The sequence below is a fragment of the Pipra filicauda genome, unplaced genomic scaffold (assembly GCF_003945595.2).
Source record: "Pipra filicauda isolate LSUMZ 115617 unplaced genomic scaffold, ASM394559v2 scaffold24_size8852520_pilon, whole genome shotgun sequence".
NCBI classification, from domain to species: domain Eukaryota; kingdom Metazoa; phylum Chordata; class Aves; order Passeriformes; family Pipridae; genus Pipra; species Pipra filicauda.
In genome coordinates this window covers 3,825,747-3,851,624 of record NW_024104365.1, presented here as the reverse complement: position 1 = coordinate 3,851,624, position 25,878 = coordinate 3,825,747, and the positions used below count along the sequence as shown (strand labels likewise).

Below are 25,878 nucleotides of genomic sequence, written 5' to 3'. Positions count from 1 at the left end.
CCTCAAAATGAGGAGGAACTTCTTTACATTGAGGGTGGCAGAGCACTGGAACAGGTTTCCCACGGTGGTCGTGAACTCTCCCTCTCTGCTGACATTCAAAACCCACCTGGATGCATTCCAGGTTAACCTTCTCTAGCGGACTCTGCCTTTCCGGGGGATGGACTAGACGATCTTCAGATGTCCCTTCCAACCCTGTCAATTCAGTGATTCTGTGATTTTTTTTTCAGCCTGGTGAAGGCTGAGGGAAAATAGCCCTTTGGGACCCAGTCCAGGCAGCGGTACTAGGAGGTTTGGGGAGCGCCAGGGCAGGCAGCTGCTGTTCCGTGGACAACACCGTCGTGTCACTCCTCAGCTGCCTGCAGCCACCGCCGCTATACCCCACGGTGCGTACCGCAGTCAAACCTAAGTGCACCCCTCGCGAAGACCACACTTCCATAAAACAACCCGAAAAATAAGGAAACAAGAGCACTGCCGCGGGAGCGGGTCGACAACAGTGTCCGCCTCAGGGCGGGGGGAGGTAACGCCGCTCCCGCGCTTGCGCCCCCTCTCCGGCCCCGCGGAGCGCCGCCCGCTCGCCACCCCCAGCGCCGCGTGTCATCGCGCCGGCCTGGGCAGCCCCGCTATTTATGTGCCGTCAGGCGCTGATTGGCCTCGGGGCTGACCAATGGTCCAACAGCGAGGCCGCAGCGCAGCCAGTAGGAGCGCGGCACGGCCGTGTGGGCGGGGCAGAGGCGAGGGCCGTGTGGGACTTTGCTGTGGGCACCGCTGAGTGGCTGCTGCTCTTCATGGCGGGCCGGGCGCTGCCGCTGGCGCTCTTGCTCCTGCTTGCCCTGCTGTGCGCCCGGCCGAGCCTCTGCGGCACCGCTCCAGCCTCCTCCTCACAGCCCGTGACCGCTCGGCTGGCGGCGAAGTGGCCGGCGACCCCGCTGCTGCTGGAGGCGAGGTGCGTGCAGCCTCCTCCTCCTTCTCCTCCTCTTCCTCCCAGCTGCGGTTCCTGCCCCGGCTGTCTCCTGGGGGGCAGGACGAGGGAGGGGACCCCCTTTTCCCTCCGCTGAGCGGGAAGGCCGGCTGTCAGAGGGGGATGGCCGCGTTTCTCCCAGTCGGAGGGTGTGTTACAGTACTCCTTGGGTGTAAGGCTGAACTGTTTTCTCCCCTCGTAAAACGGTGTGGATGGTGCGGGCAGAGTCCCGCGCTTCGAGTGCGCTGTGCAAGCGGCTTCGTTTGTAGCCTGCTCAGACGTTTTGCAGGTCTTTAGGTTGAGGAAATGTAATGAGCCAATGTACACAATCACTGTCTTCCACTGAGTAACAGAATCTCTTCCATCTCACCCTTCATTAAATAATTTTAAAGGTATTGTGAACATGTGGAGCTGTAGTAGTAAAACATTTTTTTTAAAAAAGGGTATTGTTAACTTGTAATAATAGTTTCAGCCTGGAGAAGAGAAGTGTTCAGGGTGAACTAATTGTGGCCTTCCAGTACCTGAAGGGGGCCTACAGGAAAGACGGAGAGGAACTTTTTAGAAGTTGACACAACAAGGGATAATGAATTCAAACTGAAAGAGGGTGTGTTTAGATTATATAGAAGCAAGAAATTCTTTACTGTGAGGCATTGAAACAGGTTGTCCAGAGAGGCTGTGGATGCTCCATCCTCGGAAGTGTTCAAGGCCAGGCTGGATGGGGCTTTGAGCAGCCTGGTCTAGCAGAAGGTGTTCTTGCCCACGGCAGCGGGGTTGGAACTAGATGATCTTTAAGGTCCCTTCCAAACCCAAATCGTTCTGTGATTCACAATAGGAAGTGAACACAGTTTTATGTGTTTGAGACTTCCCTGCCTGTTTGCTTTAAATTTGTTTTGGTTTTAAACTTATTTGCTGCTGTTCAGAGAACTCCCATGAAAGGGAGAGCTGCAAGCTTCTGTAATCAAAGGAGGGGCAAACTTCCAAAGTAAAGATTAGAAAACAATTCAGTCATGCTACCAGGTGGAAGTTTTTGGCAGACATAAGCAGAGGGAAAATAAGCAACTGATGTTACCTTAAGGAAAAAAACTTAAAAAGCGTTACCAGTAAATTGTAGAATCACAGAATGGTTTGGGTTGGAAGGGACCTTCAGATAAAGATCTAGTTCCAGCCTCCCCGCCGTGGGCAGGAACACCTTTCACTAGACCAGGTTGCTCGAAACCCCATCCAAGATGGCCTTAAATACTTCCAGGAATGGGGCATCCTCAGCTTCTCTGGGTAACTTGTTCCAGTGCCTTACTGCCCTAAGAATAAAGAATTTCTTCAGTATATCTCACCTAAATTTCACCTCTTTCAGTTTGAAATTAAAAAATGAAAGAATGGTATTTGGAATAGAGCAAACTTTATCTTTTATGCTCTGTAAGAATTAAGCCATTTCAGAAATTGAGGATCTCCCCCCTGCAAAGCAAAGTAGACATTGCCATTGATGAAAGCCTGTAATGTAATGAAAAACTATAACCTGACAGAGTGTATGTTCTTATTTGTGTATTTAGCCACTATTAAATAAAGCTTGCTTAGTGAAGTGATTTTATTTATAACTGTATATTGGAGTAGCTGTGGAAAAATAAAGTGAAAAATTTGGGGGTTTTCTGTATCAAGAGAATAGTCTGCCTGTTTTACAGCTCTCATTGTTGACTTTGGATGGTAGTACTTTGTTCAAAATCTCTTTTAACCAAAGTACACCTCTGTTCAGTGTTTTATGCTACAGAGATGTTAGAAGGTTATTGAATATGTAACACTTGGTTGCTGCTGGATATTTATTATTTTAAACAACTGAAGGTTTTTACTGTGTTACATCTTTGGACAAAGTCAACCTGTAGACAATTCATTTTTATTTTTTAACAGTGAATTCATTGCAGAAGATGGTAATGAGAAGTTTTGGCAGTTCTTGGAAACTGTACGGGAATTAACAGTTTATAAGCAAGGAGGTAAGTTAAACAACATGCTAGTTTTTAATACATTATCTTGCACTGTATTTAGCTTTGAGACAGAACACATTAACTGGTTCCAGGCAGGTCAAGCCTAACTCTTCCATTATTGCTTATTAGATAGTTTTCTTTCAGAGAGTTGTAGCATATCCTTGAGAACAATACTTGTAGAGGAGTTAAAAAAAAAAAAAAACAAACACAAGATGAACTAAACTTACAATATGGAACAGAAGTGTAAAGATTAAAGATACCTATCTGAGTATGTGACTCAGCAAGAGCTTATAGGATATTGAGACTTCCTGTTTTCTCTAAGGTGGATGCTTGTAGGGGAGAGAATCCTACAAATAACTAAAGGAAAAAATTAAAAGAGTTACCAGAAAAGGCGTAATACTTGTAGATGGTATAGAGACTGTTTTCTAGCATCAATACAGTTTTCTAGCATCAATACAGGTGTTTTAGAATAAAGTTTTATCACTGACAAAATAGGATTAAAAATACCTTGCATGATTAGACAAATGAATATTGTTAGAAATTTGGAGAGAAGAACAAAGCATAAAAGAAGCATAAAAAGCCACCTGAGAAGATACCTTGGAGAGCAGTTTACTAGAAATGTCCATGGTAATGAAAAATCGAGAAACCTACCGACGGCTTTACACCAGGTCGGTCAGTATTAGACCCACTTGGTAGGTCAACAGATGAACAAGGTGAAAAAAAGTGTCAAAACAAGATGAGGCTGCTTCATTTTGCTCTTTACTTCAGAATAGTACAACACTTCAGGCATGAGTGTGAGGACCTAACACCACTTGTGGAAGAGACTTCAGGGAAATTGAATGTTAAATCAGTAGTTAAAAGCTAACAAATTGCAGAAAGATCATGTAGAAAATGGCAGTGAGAAATGAAGGTACGTGAAAAATGCTGTATAGGGGAGAGAGAACTTGAGAAACAATGTGTTTCGACAATTGTGACCGACTGAATAAAAGTTAAAAATTTGTGGTATCAATGTGAAAATGGTCTTTGAGTGCTCAGCACTGGCAGAAGTTGAGAAGCTGACAGAAAAGGCTGTGTCATTAGGGGGGCCTTTACAGGCTGGAGAGAGAGGAGAACAGAAACATCGGGAAATTCAGCAAAGGCACTTTACAGACTCAGCAACAGTGTAATCTTGGCACTTACTCTCAAAAAGCAGTTTCTTTGAGAAACAGACCTGGAGATCCTTGTAAACAGTTGCATTATATTCTTATGCCTGAGAAGACTAACTACATGCCAGGCTGCCCCAGCAAGAGTGTAGCCCGCAGGTCAAGGAAAATGACCCCTGTATGGGGCACTTGGAAATTACAAACTGTGTCTGGAATACTGGGCCCAGGTTGGGGCTCCCCTTTAAAAGTCAAGAGTTCAGTATTGGAGGAAGTATAGGAGTGGATCCCCACAAGGGTTAGGGAGCTGGAGCAGACTCCTGAGAAAAGGCTGAGAGAACTGGGTTTTATTGAACCTGAGAAAGAGAACAGTAAGGAGAGACCTCATATCTCCAGCTTTCTAATAGAATTGTGTAGAGAAGATGGAACTAAACCCTTCCTGAAGGTACACAGCAGTATGAAGAAAAAGCAAAGGGCACAAGTTGCAACATGAAATTTGGCAGAAAATATTTCTGCCATAGTGTCGGGTAGGCACTGGAACAGCCTGCCCCAGGAGGCTGCAGAATCTACATTCTTGGAGGTACTCAAAACTCTGCTGCATGAGGCCTTGAGCAGCCTAATCAAGCCTTGAATTAGATCTCTAAGTAACAGTTTGGATGAGGTGACCTCCAGAAATCACTTTTGACTTGAATTATTCTTTTTTTTCTATGAGTGGTTTAGATGCAGTTATTATTGCTTTGAGACAAGACTGCTGTATTAGATGATCTGTCAGAGTTTTTTTATCAGCCATCTCTTTTCTGCTTGCTTGGACACACTTCCCAAGGAATTTGAAATTTTAGTGATGTTTATTGTTTGTGACACAGGTGTCTGTTGAAATCAGCTGTTAATTAAATACCTACTTCACCTGGATAAACTGTGATTAAGAATAACTAAATTACCAATAGGATGATCTCCATGACCAGTCATGCCAGTGAAGTGTTAGATGCTGGTGGTGGGGAACCTTGAGATGTACTAAAATATTACTTTAATTAAACATGTTGAGGAATTGATGTGTATATTTATCACTATGGCCAACACACATCTGTGTTGATAATGCAGAAAAATTTGAAGTTCTGGCACCCAGTGGCTTTCTTAAAAGTTGGTTTGTAGTTGGGGTAGTCTTATATAAGCAAACCAATGCTCTTCATGAACAGGATGTGAAGGAAAGATTCAGTTTTAGAGGAAAGCAAAGTGGTTACTTAATGACTGAATCACATCAATATTGATTCTTCCAACTTAAGATTGTCTTACTGAAAGTCAACATGCAAAGTATAAGGTGGAAATAATATGAGCTTCGTATATATGCAGCAATAGTTAAGTCATTTTTAGTAGGGAATTCTACAGTAGGTTTACAATAAAATGATCAGCTTGAATGAAGAATCTGGTACTGCAATACTGGAGTGGCACAGTTACTGAGAGATGTGTAGTAGTTCACCTCTGAGGAGGTGTTGTCTATATGCTATGGAATGGGTTCTGTCTTAGCTGTTGCATGTCAGGACACATTGACGTAGGGGGATGTTCATGATGCATTATAGCTGATGTAACAACAACTACCTGAGCAGATAAAAGGATCTGGCTTAAAAAGGGTTGGTTGGCCTGATGGCCTTTTCAGTTCTTCTCTGGGTGATACCAAGACCAGATAGGATGAATAAGCAGGAAATAAAAACGTTGGTTTTTAAAGTAGAAACATTTTCATAAAAGGTGAAGAATTACTATATTTGAAGCTTAAAATCTGGGTTTATAGAAGAATTGGATGATAGATTTATATCCCAGCATACTTTAGAAGAGTCATGAAGTATTAAAGCTAAAAGGCAACTTAAAAAACTGAATATGGTGGCTTTTTTCTTTTAAATAATTCCTTGGATGATTTTCAATCTGGTCTTTTTATCAGTTCTCAGAACTTGTAGTTTTAAATTTAGAATAATCAAATGAACATCTGTTGTTAATTTGTTCATTTAAAATATTCAGCCTCAGCAAATTATGTCTATTAATAGTCTCTTTAGCTATGATATATGTAGCAATGTAAAGGATTTGGTAGGAATTACATACATGGAATTTGGTAAAGCATTTAGTCTGGTGATGCATTTGATGGTTTTAACATTTTTTTTTTTAATATGAACTCGGATCAACTCGGGCATCATTTTGATTATACCCTATGGAAAACATCACTAACGAAAGTTAGCGATGGGATACACTGTATTAAATTAGAGTGAGGTCTTCAGGTAGCATGGACAGCTTGTTTATGTCCTCTTAATATGCAACATAGTTTCTGCCAGGCTTGTGAAATACTTAGAAATGCAGATGGTGGTATATTGGGCTGCAGGTGTGTTATAAAGAAATCAAAGCTGCAAAAATTTCATATTAAAACCAGCAGTTACTAAACACTAAATGTGTAATTTTAAACTTGCTGCTGCTTTTATATCTCTAAAGGTTAATTTATGAATACAGAGTGAAGGTAAGTAGCCAGTTCCCTGCCGACTAATTATCACTTGAGTGTTTACTGATTTCCCAAGTGCTTTATATATTGAATTTTCAGCATAAATATATATTACAGACCAAAACAAAAGCAACAAACAAACATATTTTCTCTAGGGAAACTTTCTCTGAAAAAAATATAGCAGTATATTACATATAAGCAACAGTCCTGCAAATTATTTGTTGTAATCTAAAAGACTACACGTTATTCACATATCACTAAATTAGATAAATATTTTTATGTGCATATCAACCTTAAAGATTCTAGAGGAATCATTTTCACAAGCATAGCACTTCTATACTAATCATGCAATAAAACGAAGTATTCCCTCTCTACAGGCATTTTAAATGTCATAGAGATTTGACTGGCCAGTGATTGCCTGAACTGCCATTACCTGGCATCTCTAATTCCCTAGCTGATCTATGGATACAGATATACACATCTATGCAGTTGGAGCAACCACCATATTCTATCCATCAAAATAATGATCCCAGCATGCTGTGGTTTTTCTGATTGATTACATCCCTTAGGTTTACTCTGTCTACCTCCTGTGCCTCAGTAGTTTGAATTCTCATATGGGTCACCAGCATATTCTGCTTAATTTTGTGCTGTGTGTGCATGAGGTCTGAGGAGCTGTGGTGTAAACTTTTCCTTTCCTTTTGGTACTGCCCTGGTTGTCTGTTTTAAATTATTATTAACTTACCTGTGATGAAATACTGCTGTAGATTGTGGATAGTAATCAACATTTAAATGTGAGTCTGCTTAGCTAGCTGTTCAGTTCTTGCTGTAGTCAATCAATTTGGCTGCAAGAGTTGAGAGAGCTATTCAGATGACAAATTAAGGCATCTTTAGAGTGAGCTAAATAGCTTTTGAGGTTTTGTTGGCTTTATCTCTCGTGGCTGGAATGAAATTTTATAGATACGTAGCTCATACATGTGCATTCGGATGTCTGAAATCTGGAGGTGTATCCTGTTAATGTGTTCTCATTTATTTTTAAATCCACTTCGTTAATGATTTATTGGTAATATGCTATCATGCAGGATTTTATAACCAAAAAAACCTGGTACTTTGTGATTCCCTGTAACATTCTAAGAGATTTATTCTGTCTTCTACTCTTTGGCATAGAGTACAGTGTTAAAAGCAGCTTGGAGGGCAAGTAATGATCAAGTTTCAAGGATCCAATACTCCGTGAAAATAATTTGCAAAACTGAAACCATAGTTCTCATTAACTGAGATTGGCTCAGTTGGTTAGAGCATGGTACTAATAACACCAAGATCAGGGTTCAATCCCTGTATGGGCCATTCACTTAAGAGGTGGACTCGATGATCCTTGTGAGTCCCTTCCAACTCAGAATATTCTGTGTGATTCTGTGTATGTAATAAACTTAAAAAATTGTTTTTGCATTATGTGGATCATGTAGCATTTCATGTGCTTTAATTTGTCCTGCTGAAGTTTAAAGTACAGTTGTATTCTGAATGAAGCCAGCAGCATTAATAGAAGTTGAAGTAGTAGGAGTGGATGCATGATCTGGTAAATGTATCCTTGTCAATTTTATACAATCATTTTTGAAGGCACATAACTATCTTTTTTTTTTTTACTTATTAAAATCATTATGATAATTATCTTCCAGGAAAAAAAAAACTGTTTTAAATACAGCAGTGAAAGCACAGCTGGAATTTGTAAGCCAAAGAATTTAAAGACTAGGTAAAAATACTTTATTGAGGAGGTATCGTTAGAATTGTCTATTTAATAGCTCTTCATTGTCTTCAATAGGATGTTATTTGGGGCTGAGTGGAGAGGCAAAAATTTTGGATTTCATTTTTATTTTTGTGGAGATAATTTGAAGAAAATTTGAAAATATAGTTATTGAAAAAACGTTTCAATCTGGAAGGGTTTGCCCCTTGCAAATTTTTACACTCATTGTTTTGAATGTGTGAAGCCAAAGTTATCTCATTTAGAATCAAAGAATCATTAAGGTTGGAAAAGGCCTCCAAGATCGAGTCCAACCTTTGACCAATCACCACTCTGCCAACTCAACCATAACACCAAGTGCCACGTCCAGTTATTTCTTGAACACCTTCAGGGATGGTGACTCTACCACCTCCCCGGGCAGCTCATTCCAGTGCTTAACCACCCAGTGAAGAAATTCTTCCTGATGTCCAGCATGAACCTCCCCTGGCATAGCTTGAGGCCATTTCCTTTTGTCTTGTTGCTGGTTGCCTGGGAGAAGAGGCCAATCCCTACCTGGCTACATCCTCCTTTGATGTAGCTGTAGAGAGTGATGAGGTCATCCCTGAATCTCCTTTTCTCCAGGCTAAACAGCCGAACTCCACCATCTGGTCCTCGCAGGACGTGCACTCTAGAGCCTTCACCAGCTTTGTTGCTATTTGAATTCTGCCAGGGCTACGTGTAGGTATAGAAAACATAGAAGAGATGGGTTTTTCATCCTTTGAATTTAATGTAAGACAGTAATAATCATATGTCATGGTTTAACTCCAGGCAGCAATGAAGTACCACATGCCTGCTCTCTGTGTCCCTTCAGTGGGACAAGGAAGAGAGTTGGGAAAGGTGAAACCTGTGGGTTGAGATAAGAACAGTTTAATAATAGAAATAAAGTAAAATATAATAATAGGAAAAAGAGGAAAGAGGAACAAAACTTGTGACAAGTGATGCACAATATAGTTGCTCACCACCCGCTAACCTATGTCCAGCCCATCCCTGAGCAAGGATCACTGCTCCTGGCCAACTCCCCTCAGTTTATAAATGGAGCATGACATTTTATGGTATGGAATAGCCCTTTGGGCAGCTAGGGTCAGCCTCTCCTGGCCATGCCCACTTCTGGCTTCTTGTGCACCTCCTCGCTGGCAGAGCATGGGAAACTGAAAAGTCCTTGAGTAGGGTAAGCACTACTTGGCCACAACTAAAACACTAGTGTGTTATCGATGTTATTCTCATATTGAATCCAAAACACAGCCCTGTACCAGCTACTAGGAAGAAAATTAACTCTATCCCAGCTGGAACCAGGCTTATAAAATTTATGGGAAGGAGCTTTCCTGAAATGCAGATTATATACTTTTATAATCTTAGGTTTTTCCTAGTGAATTACAGCAAACTCAGCCTTTCTAAATAATGAGTTTTAAGAAGAAGGAGGCAGAAAGGAGATACTAGAGGCTTTAGAGCAAAAGAATATTTTTTGACAACCACAACAGGGTTGTAAAAGGAAAATGAGAGGATAGGAGGTACTTAGTTATGAAAATTGAATATGCCTCTAGAATGAGAAATGACGGCTAATTTTTTCCAACCAATGTTCTGTATTATCACTTCTGTCATTCCTGGACACCATCCACCTACCTTCTTACTTAGATACCTGATCTTGTCCTTGAAAACACAAGGTATGCAGGGAGAAGGGAAGTACTTCACCTGTTACATCCATTCTCACACTCTTCTTTATCACGTGTTTTTAGGGGAGAAACAGATTATGTGAGAGTAGCCCAAAGAATTTTATTTATGTAAGCTGCATTGTTGGAGTGTTTCAAGGCTAAATGCAAGGAAATTATTTGTAAAATAATGCTGGTTGAAAGTAAGTAACCAACCTTGAATATTTTTGTTAAAAGGGTGGCATAATCTTGACAAACAGAAATGAGGGAATAAATTCTATTCAGGGCTTTCCGTATGTATCTTAGAAGAGACATTATTGTATTGAGTGGATTTATATATTGCTGAAAATATTTGAGATATTAACTAGTGCTGCTGAGCTCTCTTTTCTTCTATTTGTGCTGTATGAGACCTTTAGATTGGTAGTAAAGTAAGCAATTATCAGTGGACAACATTCAAGATTTTTGAACTGCCAAGCAGCGCTAGCATTAATGTTTGCCTGTTATGTAGCGTGGGTAGATATACCACGTCATTTGTGGCTAAATACTAAAAGTTTGTCTTCTTTTTTTTTTCTTCAACAGATTCAGAGTATTCCTATTACAATTTAATCTTGAAAAAAGCAGGACAATTTTTATCCAATTTGCAAATCAATCTGTTGAAGTTTGCACTTTCCATACGGGCTTATTCTCCAACTGTTCAGATGTTTCAGCAGGTGACTGTATTATCTGATGTATTTGATACATGATTAAATGTGGTATTTTGGTTACAGAGTAGAGAATGTTCATTGTTACAGTTCAATAAAATATATGCCAATATTATTTGGAATCAAACATGGTCCGTTCACAGAGGTGGTGTTTTATAAGCTGGTTATACTGACAGGAATAAATACTGATGTTAAATTGTATTGATAGCATTACTTGCAGGGTACAATTTTTTGCAGTTGATCACTTTATAAAACTCAAGTTGTGGGGATTTTTTGCATTGGTTTAAATAATCCTACAGGAATTCAGACATACCCAAATTAGGACATTTCCTGTAGCTTCAAGTAATTTATATTTATTATGTAGTGGATTTCTCATCTCTTGTGATTTTTGTATTTGAAAAGTTGAAAAATAAGTTAAATAAGTACCTGGTTTATTAACAAAAGAGTGGGAGGACATTGAGAACACACGCAGGATCACCCTCGAGGAAAAAAGGCAACGCAGAAAGAACCGTGTTCTGCAGAATACACCATCTAAGGAGTCTTTCTGCTGTGCCTTTTGCAATCGGACATGTCTGTCACGTATTGGCCTCATAAGCCACCAGCGTGCCTGCAACAAATGTGGATAGAGCCTTCCCAAATCTTCGTTCGCGAAGCCCAGCCATGATGGGAGGACATAAATTCACTCTGCTTCTAAGCCTAAAACTGCTCCTCCTCCTTTCAGCAATACCATCTTCATGATAAAGTAAAAAATCCATTTTTCTGAAAGGTAATAAGCTATAATAAAGTTAGGGGGCTTTGCAAGTGTTCTTTAGAGGAATATCATAACCTCAGACTCATGTCTTTTGACTTTTATTTTGCAGCATGTGAATCTGGATTCATTGGCATGCAGTCATATGATTCCCACTTTACATAGCTGAATAGAGTTAAAAAAAAAAAACAGGGGGTGAGAAGGAGAGAAAACCAAAAATTGACATCAATTGTTTGGGATTTATTGGTTTAGAAATTTAATCTTTGTACATTAACATGATTGCGGATAGCAACTAAAATTAAAAATGTCTCAGAGTACAGGCTGTGATTTCAGCCAGTGGAGGAGATTCCTCAGCCCTGTCTTTACAGAACTTAAATGGACTTGTATTTTCTGGAGTATGACTCTATTTGATAGACTACATCTCACAAAGGTTATAAGGTCTTAATCTTCTAGTATTTTTCTTTTTTTTTTTTTTACGTGTACCCAATTTTGAATGGGCTTAATTGGAAACACAACTTAATGGCAGCTGTTGAGTTATTTTAATCAAAGGGATGTGAGTTTAAGTTGAAGTGCAATCAAAGTGTTCTGGTTGAGTGTAATTGTTGAAATATTAGATTGCAGCTGATGAACCTCCACCAGAAGGCTGCAGTGCATTTGTGGTTATCCATGAGAAGCACACCTGTAAGACTAATGAAATAAAAAAGCTGCTGAAGAAGGCTACTAAGAGGTAAATGTAATGATTTAAGAGGAAAAATAGGTTACTAAAGAGGAAAATGTATTATTGCATGTAAAGTCATAGTACTTTGAAATTTTATGCCAAGCTCATAAAGCCCAGTTTACTAGATCTTTAAAGTCATACCCTTTTAAAGTATATGTTATTTTAAAAGACTTACTTTTGATTTTGAAATACTTTAAACGCTTCATGTTAAGAGAATTCATCAATTATGAATTGAAGTAGGGTTTTAAAATAAAATCATAGAGCTTTGCTCATCTAATCACATGGATAATTTTGTATTTCTTCAGGGTTTTTTGGTTTTTTTTATACAGAATAGTCAAGTTTAAGTTACTGTGTACTTTCTGTACAAACTTACAGTTTCATGTGTCTGAGACAGTACTCTCCTGACAGACCTTTCTACATCGTCAGCGCCACTGCACTTGAGGTTTTCTAGATTGCAAGGGCTTGGCACAGGAGTAGAAGAGAAGTCTGCCTCAGCTGGCATAACCTTTCCTCACCTTGTGCTAGACTTTGCACTTATCAAGCCTTTCTGGAGTCTGGGCATCAGCCCAGAATTAATTTGGCCTGTGAACTAAAATATGCAGAAGCTATCAAAATAACAGTAACAAAATAATGAAAGCATAATATTTAATCTCTGTTTAAAAAAAAAAAAAAAAGAATTAATTTGTGTTTTTTCAAGACCTGTGTATAACATTTTTTTCTTTGAGGTTTTTTTCCTGCAGTGGCCAAGGTCACCATAATATACATTAGTGCCCATACCCTCAGCCACTTCATGAAGATAGGCAGAGCTGAAAGATGATTTAGTAGGGTATATTTCTTGGATTTTGCTTTCTGTCAAATATAAGTTGTGGGGAAAAAAACTGAAAACCTGTAAACTTGTCTCTTTGTGGTTAGTTGCTTCTGAGAACAATTTTGTCTTCCCCATATGTGATTTATGGTATATTCTAAGTCTATTGATTCAGTTACAACCTACTAAATCATTGTCTTTTACTTATTCAATAGTCGGGGTTTTTGAAAAAACAGTCAATTGTCTATTTTACTATGTCCCATTTTTAACTATTATGGTCTACTAACAAATGTCTCTTACTTTCTTAGATAAAAGCCAAAATATAGTACAAATGTGATCGTACATTAAAGCATTGTAAGACCTTAACATTTTATTACAGTGTCTGAATATAATTATCTTTTAAAGCAGCTAACTGGATTCAGCACATTCTCCATTCTGGAGATACTATTCCCAAATTCTGGAAAATCACAGTACTAAACAATAGAATCCTGACTTATTCAGAAGTGAGAGAGTTAGACTTCTGGAAATCATTAACTTTAGGAATGTGCAACAAAATTGAAGTTTTTTCTGATTGGTTGGTCTTGTATTTTTGGTAGTTTTGCATGCACCAGTCACATTACAACCTTTAGAGTTGCAGGGACAAAATCTTGATAAATTTCATCTCCTCTCCACCCCAAAAGTAGTTGTGTCACTCGAATATTTAGAGTTCCTGGAGCTAGACTTTGAGAAAAACACATTCACCTTCACATATTCAGGTAATCGTTTCCACTATTATTTTCATTTGTACTCTGCTTAGCAGATACTTTTCACTTCTGCAGGACATATTTAGCCTAGGTGATAGAGATAAGGCTGTGCTCCTGTTCTTTCTTTTCTATATGGCGAACAAATGATATATAAGACAGTGTGCCATCTTGCTGTTGGTTCCTCTAAACCAGTCATTCTTTTTATCTATCCTGTATGAAGAGAGATCATTATGATTTATTGATTTCTTTGTATTTCAAACTATTTTCTGTTGTGTTTCATTTGCTGTCTGTCATGACTCTTCTACTTAAGCCAGGCCAGTTTAAGCTATGCTTTCAGTTGTGTCCTAAAGTTCACATTTGGATGAGGACACTAGAAATATTCTAATTTGATATTGATATAGCAATATCCAGTTATATATTGGATTGATAGCTTCAAATCTCTCTGGAAGAGAAAGAAGAGACTGCAGCATAGTTTTATGTGGATCCATCAGCTCAACTCAAGATTCAGGAAGTCTCGGGCCCTTTGGATCCAGGAGAGCCCAAATATTCTGCCTGTCAAAATCAGGGTTTTGCTTCACACAGTCCTTTATGTAGCAGCTACTGTGATTTTGCCTGTTACACTTTCAGCTGTGTTGCAGTGGACTGCTTGGCTCTAATAGGGAGTATTTTGTGTGAAAGTGCAGTGGGCTGCTCAAGGGCTCTGTCGAAGGACATGTGGTTAAATGGGATTTCTTATCTTGCAAACTGTCTAAAACACAATACTAAGACCGTGGGGATGTTGCTGCTAAGAGAAGAAGCATTAATTGGAGTCACATTTTGTTCAAAACAGTCAGTGCCTTAGGTTTGTCAGTACATGCGTTTGCTGTCTGCTATCATGTTCCTTCTGCATCCTGTCCTGGCAACTGTCTAGGAAAGCATATAGTTGCCTGTACTATCCTAGTGACTGATTAGCAAGTGCTGAACTCCACATCCATGTAATTTTTTTTATCTATTTTTTGTCAGCCCAGCTGTTCTTCCTTGCTTTTCAGGCAACCTTCTTATGAGAATCTCTTATGGCAGGAAATTAATTAGCTTTCAGCTCTAAGAGCAAGAGAATCAATTCCTTCGCACTACTATTCAGTGTTGAAGAGAAACAGAGAACAGAGGCTTATCTTGGATTTACAAGGATTGAACACTTTAATTCTCCTATCCAAGGTCATTAGGGTAGCTCTATGTAGTGTTATTTCACTGCAGCACTTAATTTTTTAGTGAAGCATGTTTATTAGCATGTGAAACACTTTCTTTGAGTCTGTCAGTGTTCAAGAAGGTCATGGCAGCACTTGGTAACCACCTTAGTTAAGGTGGTTAAGGCTAGTTAAGAAAAGTGAAACTTTTAGGTTTTCCACTCTTAAAAATGACTGTGACAGTTCTTGTCTCTCTGGATATGAGAAGGAAGTTGCACAAGCCACATCCTGTATGTAATGCTTTCACTGGGGCAGATCTGGGTCAGTTCTTGAACGGAGCTTACTCATTCAGGAGTTGTTTTAGACTCCCAGGTGACACCTGCTTGGTCAGCCTCATCCAGTGATAGCAGTGGCAAAGCTTGCCTGATATTTCTGTGACACGTGGCCACACACGCCGAAGTTAATTCTCGAACTTGGCCCCTCCTTTTATTTCTGCCTTACAAATGAAGTCTGTAGTTGCATACCTGCAGAACTTGCATAGGACGTTGATGTTAAGGCCCTGAGTAACCTGATACAAATTGTCCCTGCTTTGAGTGAGAGTTTGCAGCAGATTACCTCCAAAGGTCCTTTGTAGTGCATGTTATTCTGTGATTCTTACACTGAAGATATTCCTAAGCTTTGCATCACAGAAACTGGTGTGTATGGAGTTCTGCTCACACCTTTCTAGTATGACTTTTCAGTGAGTGTCTACTACACACATTTATTGTGTTTTGGATTAAAGTTTCATAATTTTCAAATGTGGCTGTGCAAAGGCTTTGAAAAGAAATGTGCTCATCCATAATTACCACCTTGAGTATATTGCTCAGTGATATCCTCTGTTACTTCTCCATCTTTCCCAGGTTTTATTCAAGAGATGTTTTTAGTCATCTAAGAAATCATTGCAGTATAACTTTTCTAGTCATGGTTTTCAGTGAGGAGGGTAGGCAGGCAGTCAAAATTTGCAAAATTAGCTAAATTAAGAGAGCTTGATGGTGTTAAAGTAGTATAACCCCAGTTAGTTTCCGTGTGTGTTAGCAGCTTTCTCAAATGTCACAGAATATCCCTGTGCTACTCTGTTACTCGCTGATTGCTCTGTACATTTCTAATAGATGTAATGAATCATTCAAATTAAAAACTTCAAGCTGTTACTGATTATTGTACAAAATCTCCAAGTGCTATGCTTTTCATTTGCTTTGTGTGGTAATTTGATAAAATATATTAAAGTATAATAAACTGAAAAGTCAGCATCAACTATAAATAATTTTAATTTGTGAATTTGGTGTTCTAGGTTCATCTGTGAGCAATCATGATTATTTTGTGATGATTTTAACATGGCTTGTATACTTTTAGCATATAAGCCTTCACTGTTTTTTTCAATTATGAAGTAGAAAAATTGCCACTGTTTTAATTTATTTTCTGACTATGTAATATCACAAGTATTTGTTTTAAAACCAGACCCAGGCCATATCTTTTTAAAGGAGACCATAAATTTCCAGCTGTCAAAGAGGATGGCCCAGTGGTTGTTCTGTATGCAGAAATGGGTACAAAAGACTTTGCCAAATTCCACAAGATTTTGTCTGAGAAGGCACAAAAGGAGGAAATTGTTTATGTTCTCCGGCATTATGTTCAGGTATGTAATTCAAATCAGCAATGTTTCAGTAAACTGTTAGTATTCTGTCTTTGTTTTGCTTGCTTTTTGACAAAACACATTTTCTGCATCTATTTTTGCATTTGCCTACATGATGTGCAATATATGCTCTAATTTTAAAACTTTCTGGGTGAAGTGATTCACTTAATACAAATTTTGAAGCTGGGAAAGCATGATAATATTATCTAATCTTGCATGCAAGCACTATTTGCATCACTGATTGATCTTGAAATACCTCTTTTTTGGTTTTATGTCTGGATTTAGTACACCATAGAAAGATCTTGGGTGAATTTTGGTATAGCCGACTGAACATTATAACAACAAGAACTAGAAAAATGGAAAGCAGAATAGAAAATGAAGTTGAAACATTATTAATTATACTTATGTTTTTATAAATGCTCAATATGATCTCGTATGTTCATTGTAGTACAGCAGTGTGGGCTATCACGGTCAGTGTCATTGACTAGTTTTTTGATGTTTGCATTCCACAGTGTCAGTATTTGAAACATAACATTTCTGAATTCTTTCCTTAACTTACTCTTCTCCCTGAAACAAAGCAAATAAAATACCAGTACATGGAACTGTATTGTCCCCAGTTTTGGTTTTGGAAGGCTTTTGTAATTTATGTTCAAAGAACAGCTCTTAAATAGTGTGACAAATATGAGAATAACCTGATGAAGTGCGAGCTTGCTGTGATTCATGTAGACCACACATTTCAGGGAGATGAGCTACGTAGTTTGCGGATGACTTTGAATTGTTTGCTCATAGTAATGAAATAGAGAATTTGAGGATGCCAGTCTTGAATTGTAAGTTGTGTGGGTTTACCGAACTTTATGTTCTTTTATGCTCTTTTATTTCAATTAAATGCCTACTTGCATATTAAATGTCTCATTGCTCTGCCTGGCTTATGCACTATGGTCCCCCCAAACGTGTGTTGTCTTCCTGCCTGCACTTTTTCTCTCTTCAGATCTCTGTCCCCTTTTCTTTCTTCCTCACAACCTCCATTTTTATTCTTTGGTTCCCACTGAGACGGATCCTCCCTCCTTTTTTACATTAAATGCCAGAAGAGGGAGCATTGAGTACAGAAGAGGTACGGTCTCTCTGCTGTCTTTTTTTTTTGCCAATATCACCTAGACTACTTACAGAGTGCAGTGCTCTCTCTGCACTGAGATTTGCTTAGAGGATGGACAGAGAAAACCCCCAGCCCTGCTGGGTTTTCACTTGTGGGTTGGAGGATTCGCAGTACAGAATGATTCTTAGAAATTGCAAGCTAAAGCTGAAAGGCTTTTAAGAAATTGCTACTCTGCGTGTGCAAATTGCATTTTGGAAAGGGCATTTCCATTTGGGGCAAATTAGGGCACATTTTCAGATATAGATATTCTCTGTGTAATTACAGTATTGAATTTAAAACTTCCACTCCCAAGTTAGAAGTACTTATTTGTTTCTAACAAAGTGGCAACTTGATTTTAGCAGTGATACTCTTAATACGTTGTCTTAATCTGCCTTGCAGAAATTGATTAACTGTTTTCTCAAAACTTTTTAAAAGAATCAGTGTGATGCAAAATTAGAGAATTGCTTCCTAACATGCTGAAGGTCTGGCAACATTAGAAAGAAATTCATAGCAGTTTAAAATGTGAACTGTGAAGTATCAATAGTTGTATACAGTGCTATGAGCTCTTCCTGTTCTAGTCCTTCTTGAGTATTATGTGAAGGGACTACAAATCACAGCCTTTCTGTGATCTGCAGGAGGTAAAGGAGATTGTCACATTCTGTTACAGGCCTTCTCAGTGGACTCTCAATATGCCTTGTACTTTGAATTGAAAGATGAATTTAAGTAATGTCTATCATAAAATTTTAAAGTTACAGTATTATATATTGTTAATCTCCTATGAATACCTTTTTAACTTATATTTTTTCTTCTGTTAAAATAATATCGTCAAGCAGAAACCAGGTTCCAGGAAAATGTATTTATCTGGATATAGTGTGGAACTTGCAATAAAGAGTACAGAATATAAAGCAGTAGATGACACGCAGGTTAAAGGTATGTGCTTTTTTAATTTATTGATATCTCATTGGAGATACGATTGAAATGTGTTAGAATCTTCGGTTTGTACAATCTTCAGTCATTAATGTTTTGAAGGCTATGCTTAATTTCTTTCTACAGAAGGAAATCTCAGGTATTAGGAACTAAGACATCAAAATACATGCGAACATTTGTAAAGATCTGTGCTTAGGATACAGTTTATTATCTAAACTCTAATTGTTGTTTTCTCTGGATCTTCAAAACATAACCCAGTCTTCTTTCAGTAAGTTTAAAATTGCTTAATCTTTCTCCTTCAATTACTTCATATTTGTTGGCATCTCTCATATGCTGGTGACTACAGTATCTACCCATTAGTGTTTCAGGGGTGAGGGGTTTTTTTTCTGAATTTATGTGGAAATATTTTCACAATCTCCTGTAGGAAAGATGTGATGTGTCGTAGCATTGGGAGCAGTGTATATTACATGTTGAAATGAGGCATTTACCACAGGAAGTGGTAGCTATAGCATGTTGACACAGAGAAATTGCTTTGCATGGACGTTTACAAGATATAATGAAAGTTAACTCTCTTTGGTAAGACTAAGGTTTAAAAACCTTTGAGTCATGTCAAAAAATAGTTTAACCATTTAAAGGTAAAGAAACTGATCTCTGACTTACATCAAATTCCAGCTGGAGATTCATGCGCTTAAAAGTCATCAGGCTTTTCAAGCGTAAATTTGGTAGTAGTTGGCTGATAAGAGTTATATCTTATCACTTAATAAAACTGAGAAATGGCTGTTTTGGGAAGTGAACTGTTTAACTATATCAATTTCATTTATATAAAAAATGTTACCATTGGATGAATCATATTTAAAAATTAATTTGGATGTTGTGAAGTTTTGTAAAGTAATTAATTCTGATGCCAAAATGTGCAAATATAAATCCAATTAAAATTACGTCTGGGAATGACAACTTTCTGATTGTGTGTTTCTGTTAACTGCTTTATAATTCATAAGAACATAACAGAACGGTAACTTTCTTGGCTTATGTTGTCTACATGTGCTATGTGTTCAGGAGCAAATGAGACAAAAGAAGAGGAAGATGAGGAAGAGGAAGAGGAAAGTGATGTCCAAGGATTTCTCTTTGGCAAATTAAAGTGAGTTGATACAAGTTTTAACTAAATGTCTGCATTTTTTTCTGGAACCCGAACCAATTTTTTAATATTTTTCTTTTTTAGTAGAAGACGTAAGATTTATGTTGGAAATTTTTTTATTGGGTGAAAATACTGATTTTTTTGGGGGGTATGTCTTCTGAATGTAAAGATGCAACTGTTGTTTATTCTGTGAATTCCAATTTATTCCTTGTAGTTTTCTAATTCTCTGTGAACCTATACAGTAAACGTTTTAAAATAAAAAAAAAATCTGTCTGGATAGCAGTCACAAAAACTCAGAACACCATGTTTTCATGTTGGTAAGATACTTAGAATCAAAATGTTGGTTTTTAAAATGCAAATAGTTGCACAATGAACACAAATCCATGTGCTGTAGCTACATAAGGTCTTTTTAAGAAGGATAGCAGTTAATTTCATAGGAGTGATATTTCGTGGAAGATGTGCTTATTATAGCTATCTTATTGTGGAGTTGGTGAATTTGTGTTCTGTTCCAGCAGGAACAGAATTCAATTCAGTCTGTTAGATGAAATTGAACGTTACCCTATTGAGGGCTCCTTCCAGTCCTCAGTTGCGGATACATTTCATGGTTTCAGTCATCCAAAGTGCTTCCCTTTTCCTGTAACAGATCCATGCAGAGAATCATGAATTGTTTTTAATTCAGGAAAAACACCAAGACTGTGGGTCTTCTCTAGTGTCATTCTGTCTCTTACCACTGAAAGCAAAAAGTAAACTTGTTTGTAGATAATTGTCACTAAGCTGTGAGTCTCAGAGTTCAGAGCATCTAATTCTGTCTAAATTCTTGAGAGCCCATCCCCTTTCCTGCCTTTTTTAAACAGATTGAGTTAGAAGTGCATCTAGATCTGCAGGCTCCCTTGTTTCACCTGGTTATTAGAGACCTTCCACAGCAGGTCATACCAAATGCTTGTCATATCTTTATCTGAGCTTTTTTCTTCTTGGATTCTGATAGGTTTAGCTATACTTAGTTTCTTGATGTTGCACTGTGACTGGTTTGTGAAGCTGTCAGATAATTCTTCAGACTCTTTGACATTGTCTCTAGACTCTTTTTTTTTTTTCTTCTCCCTTTCATACGGGAGGTGAAATAGATATTTCAGTCTGTAAATTGTCCCTCAGGTATACCCATGCTAAACACTATAGTTTTCTCAGCTGTGAAATAGTTATGAATGGAAGCAGAAGACATAAAATCTTTAGAAATCTAATGGAGATTGTTCAAGGATATCTTGTAGCGGGCTGAAGTGTTTGCCCTCAGAACTTCTTTACACTACCCTATTATCTTTTCAAAACAAAGAGCTAAGCTTTTGGGTACCATGCTCTTCTTCAGGTCAGACTAGTGATTTGTGTGCTCAGTAGCTTGATTTTGTCAGCGATGTTAATTTATAACAGATGTTCTCAACATTGTCTTGCCTTTATCTTTTCTAAGTAATGCCACAAACTCTGCATACAGTTACAGTCAATGTATAGTACAGTTAATATACAGTTAGGTATACATTATGCTATAATAAACAAACTACACAGTTACCTGTATTGTGTGTTGATACTGTTTAATCTTTGAGTTCATTTATTCCTTCAGAATTTATGTGGCAGGTTTTGAGGCAGATCACTACAAAACAATTGAACTCCTTGTATTTAGTAAGAATTTCCTCATGGAGAGGGTTGTTAGGCATTGGGAAAAGCTGCCTGGAGAAGTGGTTGAGTCTCCATCCCTGGGTAGATGTGGCACTGAGGAACATGGTTTAATAGTGGACTTGGCAGGGCTGGGTTAATGGTCTGACTTGATGCTCTGATGATCTTAGAGGTCTGTTCCAACCTAAATGATTCTACTCTTAAGACTCTAATTAACTGATTTTTAGTCCTCAGTAATCACCTTTTCTTACCACAAATCTTTTTTTTTTTTTTTTAAGAATGAATTCAAGTTTTCATTCTTGATTGTTACCCTAAAGATACAGTATTAGCTGTGAGCAATATTGTGGGTGAAAGCAAACATTGATGGATGTAATTGATTCTGCCTTTGTTAAAAGGAAAATGTTTTATTGTAGGCAGATATATCCTGATCTGAAAAATAACCTGAAAAAGTTTAAAAAACATCTAATTGAAACTACTAACAACATGGAACCGCTGAAGGTTTGGGAGCTACAGGGTATGTATTGTATTTTTTTCTGGTCTAACACAATACTCTATTTAATTTTCCTTTGTTATGTTCATGTATTAACATTACAATAAAAGCATCTTTTAAAAAGAGACACAGTTTCATAAAAAGGCTGTATTACATTAAGTATTTAAAAGGCATGTGTTGGTATCTTCTATGTAGAAAATAAACAAACATTGAAGTAATTTTATAAGATGCCTGTTTTTTTTCCTGATGTGTAATCTTGGGTATTAAATTTAGTTTCAGATTTTTTTTTTTAGAGGTCAGGCAAAAGGTATGACTCTTGTGTCAGGATGAAATACATGTTAAAGACAGTTTGTTTAATTCATAAATTCTAACTTTTATCAGTGTACTGGAGTTCACATTGATACATTTTTTAATGTAACATCAAATGGAAGAACATGCTTTTAAAAGCTTTCCTGAAGAAAAGGAGAACAAATCAACAAATCTGTATAAGCTGATTTCTCAACAGCTTCTGTGTTGATGACCTGCAGGACATTCTGTAGCTTGAATGAAATTATAAACCACTCTAATACAGGTCCCTAAAATGTCATGACACTTAAGTTTAGGCAACAAAAATTTTCCTGTTACATTCTTCAATTTCAGAGGGCAACCTGATCAAAAATGATTTGCTTTCATACTACTGCAGTGAAGGAGGCTGAGCTTTAGTTTCTTTTTGGGACCCTGGTGTTATGGAGCTTGCTAGCAGTGTCCAGTCTGATATTAGGTATTTGTGATAATTGTATTTCACTTGCAGTCTTCTATGTGTGAACTTCAACTACTGGATTTATCTTTGTCCAGAATAAAAAACAATTGAAAAACACTGCTTTTAAGTTCTCCTGAGAAACCTACTTTGCAAGTAAATAGAAACTACTCTTTTTGACTATTTAATTTTGTTTACATTATTGAATACCACTCAGCTGATGTTAAAGCAGAAGTGAAACTTCGATCCCTTTAACATACACATTCAAAAGCCAGTACAAGGTCTTTATTTAGTGGTGGTCTTTTCTGTGGTGTCATGGCTGTATAAATAAAACATGAAATTGGTGCTAACCCCCAAGAAACCAGTTCTTAGTGTTGAAAGTAGTTAAGCTTTGTGATGCTGTTTGTTTAGTTGTAGTGGCTGTTATTCAGGGTCTTCTTAGACAGGGGGTCTCCAGCCCCCAATTTTTATGGTGCACTTGTTTTGATACTCTTACTGCTGACATGACAGGGTGCTTTCTTTAGTTCATTTTTAATGACTAATTATACTGGCTGAATTAATGGCTCAGCTTCTCTCTGATTTCCTTTAATTAGCTTCCAAGTAAAAATTTAACTAAATTTAAGCAAAACTACTTCAGCTATAGAGCATACTTCTATTTATAAATTAACCTAAACACCATTCAAGAGTTGTCTTTCAAGAGCTTTTATATTTTAGATAAGTAATTAGTAAGTACATTTTCCCCAAGGTGCCTTACACTGCACTCTCAGCTGTGTCAAGGTGCTGCAAGGGTAGGTTGGTAAGTGACAGCCCCAACCAGAGATAACCAAGAATGTCAAAAGATGTCAGTTGGGCTCAGTTTGAATATTCATACTCTAGCTGTTCAGCATAAAATGGAATTTACTAACAATTTGTGAAGGATTTTAAGCATGTGCTCTTAAGTTCACCACGGGTAAGACATCACTATCTGTAGTAACAGCAGCAACTGGGTGTTGCTTCACCTGATGACAAGTTATGTGCCTGTTGAAAGGGATCTGAAACGTACTTTTTAAAAGAGCAATCTCTTTTTATACTTTTTTTTAATAAGTATTAAGAAATACCAAGTTAACATTCCACCTCTCACCTTTCTTTGCAGCCAAGGTATACTTTATCAGACTAAACTAAGAGTCTATGTTATTTACTTTCCTTCAGCCTTCTTTTTTTTTTTTAATTCCTAATTACTTTGAAAAGTTGGTGCAAAGTTTTAGTAGGCAGCATCCTCAATTATTTTCTGCCCAGCACTTTTTACAATATGTGGCATCAGCTTTCCTCAAACTCAATAATCCAAGGCTTTCAGTTTCTGCTCAGGTGTCTTAACTAGCAAATTAGGAAGAAGAAGCATTATTGCCCTGAGGTAGTTAAGCAGACTGTATCCAAGGTACATGGAAGCACCTGGTATATTATTGTCTTACCTCATTGGTACAAAAATTGGATTTTCCCTATTCTTACATGCCAAAATTTGCCACACTCAAGTTAGACACCGGAGACAGCTAACTGAATTCCATCATTGTTTTTTTAGTGCATAGACAAATGAATTTTAAACTGTTCTGAAATCTGAAAATTTACTTCATTCTGAGAAAAAGCATAGAGAGTAAAATGAAATCCCTTTAAAAATTGTGCTGGACACTTAGGAGAACCTGATATTTGACAGATTGACCTTTCTTTCACGAGTCTCCATTTTCTTTCTGTGAAATTGCTGTTACTTTTGAAAACTGTACTATTCACGTGCTCAGTGCAACCTTCTATGTTAAATATATCTGTTCTCTGAAAATCTTGTTAAGTCCTGGAGCTGGAAAAATCTTACTTTTTACTGCAGTTCTGGTTTTCTGTGGGTTGGTTTGTATCTAGGTTTGAGTGTGAGATACCCTTGTGATAACACCATAATACTGTGTGATGAATGGTCTGGGTTTGTTTCAGTGTGTTTCTGTAAATTTAGAAATTACACGTACAATGTGTATGTTCAAGAAAGTTAAGCAGAATTCTGTAGAAAATCCTGAATTTAATATTCCAACTTTCAAGTGACCATCTTTTCAACCTTAATAATGTTACTTCTTGCTGAATCATTGATTGAAACATAAAATACATTAATAGTGAGTGTTTATATAGAACAGTTTTCTGATTGTAGGCAGTAATGATTGAGAGTGATATTTCCAGTGATCTTGTTTTTTATTTCCCCCTATGCCAGATCTTAGTTTTCAAGCAGCTGCTCGAGTTATGTCTACCCCTGTTTATGATGCTTTAAAGGTAATGAAAGACATTGCTCAGAACTTCCCAATAAGAGCCAGGTATGATACTTAAACTTGTTTTTCAAAAACTGTTTTCATGTTTGCATTTGAATTTAATGACAGTAATACAGATTTATATCCAAATCCCGCAGTCAGATATTCCTGTATGACAGCTTGCTAGATAGATCCCAGGCAATTTAATTGAGTAGGAGATGACTCCAGGAAGAGCTCATGATTGATCTCTTAAATGTTTCCTATCTGATGCAGGAGATGCCATGAAGACATGCTAATTCTTCAGGCTCTTATGGTTGAATGCGTAGTCCTTGCGGATTTTACTGGATTGATATTTTCTCGGGTGGAAATTTCTGTTGAATAATTAGCAGATTCTAGTCACAGTAGGAAGAGGCAACATTGTATTAATAAACTTCAGGGGGGATCCACACACATTAGTTCTAAGCACAGCATTGCTTGGAGATTGGGCCCTGGCTACTGTATGTTAGCGTTCTTACTGGGGAAGATCTGTCTTCCATAAGAGATTACTTAATAGAAGATCAAGATAAATATTAAATAAATGGATGTGGCCTCAATATTGTCTGTCCTAATATTAAAAATTACTCTTCCTGTAAGCCAATTTTATTATAATTGAGAAATGCTTTTCTTCATACTTAGTAAGTTCTTCATGTAATCCTATCAGCAATATTTGCTTGAATACTGAATTAAATGTGATGCTAAATAGGGTTCTTAACTCAGAGTGCTTTCACATTTTACCACTCTTGTTTAATTATCACAGTGTTTCATTGTCACCCCTGATTGTCTGTTAGAGAAAATCTACACTGTAATGGAAAAGCTACCATTGTAACATCTTGTTTCAAGGAAGCAAAATGCCTTTTAATTATGCCTTAAATAATTATGCCTGAAGCATAATTATTATGAAGTAGTATGATATAAGTTTACGTTCAGGTTATCAATCAGAAAATTCAGCTTTCCAGTAGGAGATAGTGGAAGTGTACATAATGTTGAACTTCAAGGCA

General features: G+C 37.5%; 1 protein-coding gene across 1 annotated transcript in view; it reads left to right on the top strand.

The window, feature by feature from the left end:
- Positions 1 to 781: 781 nt before the first annotated feature.
- The window catches only part of UGGT2 (UDP-glucose glycoprotein glucosyltransferase 2), an 85,989-nt gene continuing 60,892 nt past the window's right edge, over positions 782 to 25,878 (top strand). Inside the window, exons 1-10 of the mRNA XM_039381947.1 lie at positions 782 to 943; positions 2,858 to 2,940; positions 10,543 to 10,673; positions 12,027 to 12,139; positions 16,336 to 16,510; positions 18,473 to 18,569; positions 19,623 to 19,704; positions 21,774 to 21,874; positions 24,808 to 24,907; positions 25,115 to 25,202. Coding sequence (XP_039237881.1) covers positions 786 to 943; positions 2,858 to 2,940; positions 10,543 to 10,673; positions 12,027 to 12,139; positions 16,336 to 16,510; positions 18,473 to 18,569; positions 19,623 to 19,704; positions 21,774 to 21,874; positions 24,808 to 24,907; positions 25,115 to 25,202 — 1,128 coding nt within the window. The 5' untranslated portion in view covers positions 782 to 785. The remainder of the gene's footprint in view (positions 944 to 2,857; positions 2,941 to 10,542; positions 10,674 to 12,026; positions 12,140 to 16,335; positions 16,511 to 18,472; positions 18,570 to 19,622; positions 19,705 to 21,773; positions 21,875 to 24,807; positions 24,908 to 25,114; positions 25,203 to 25,878) is intronic.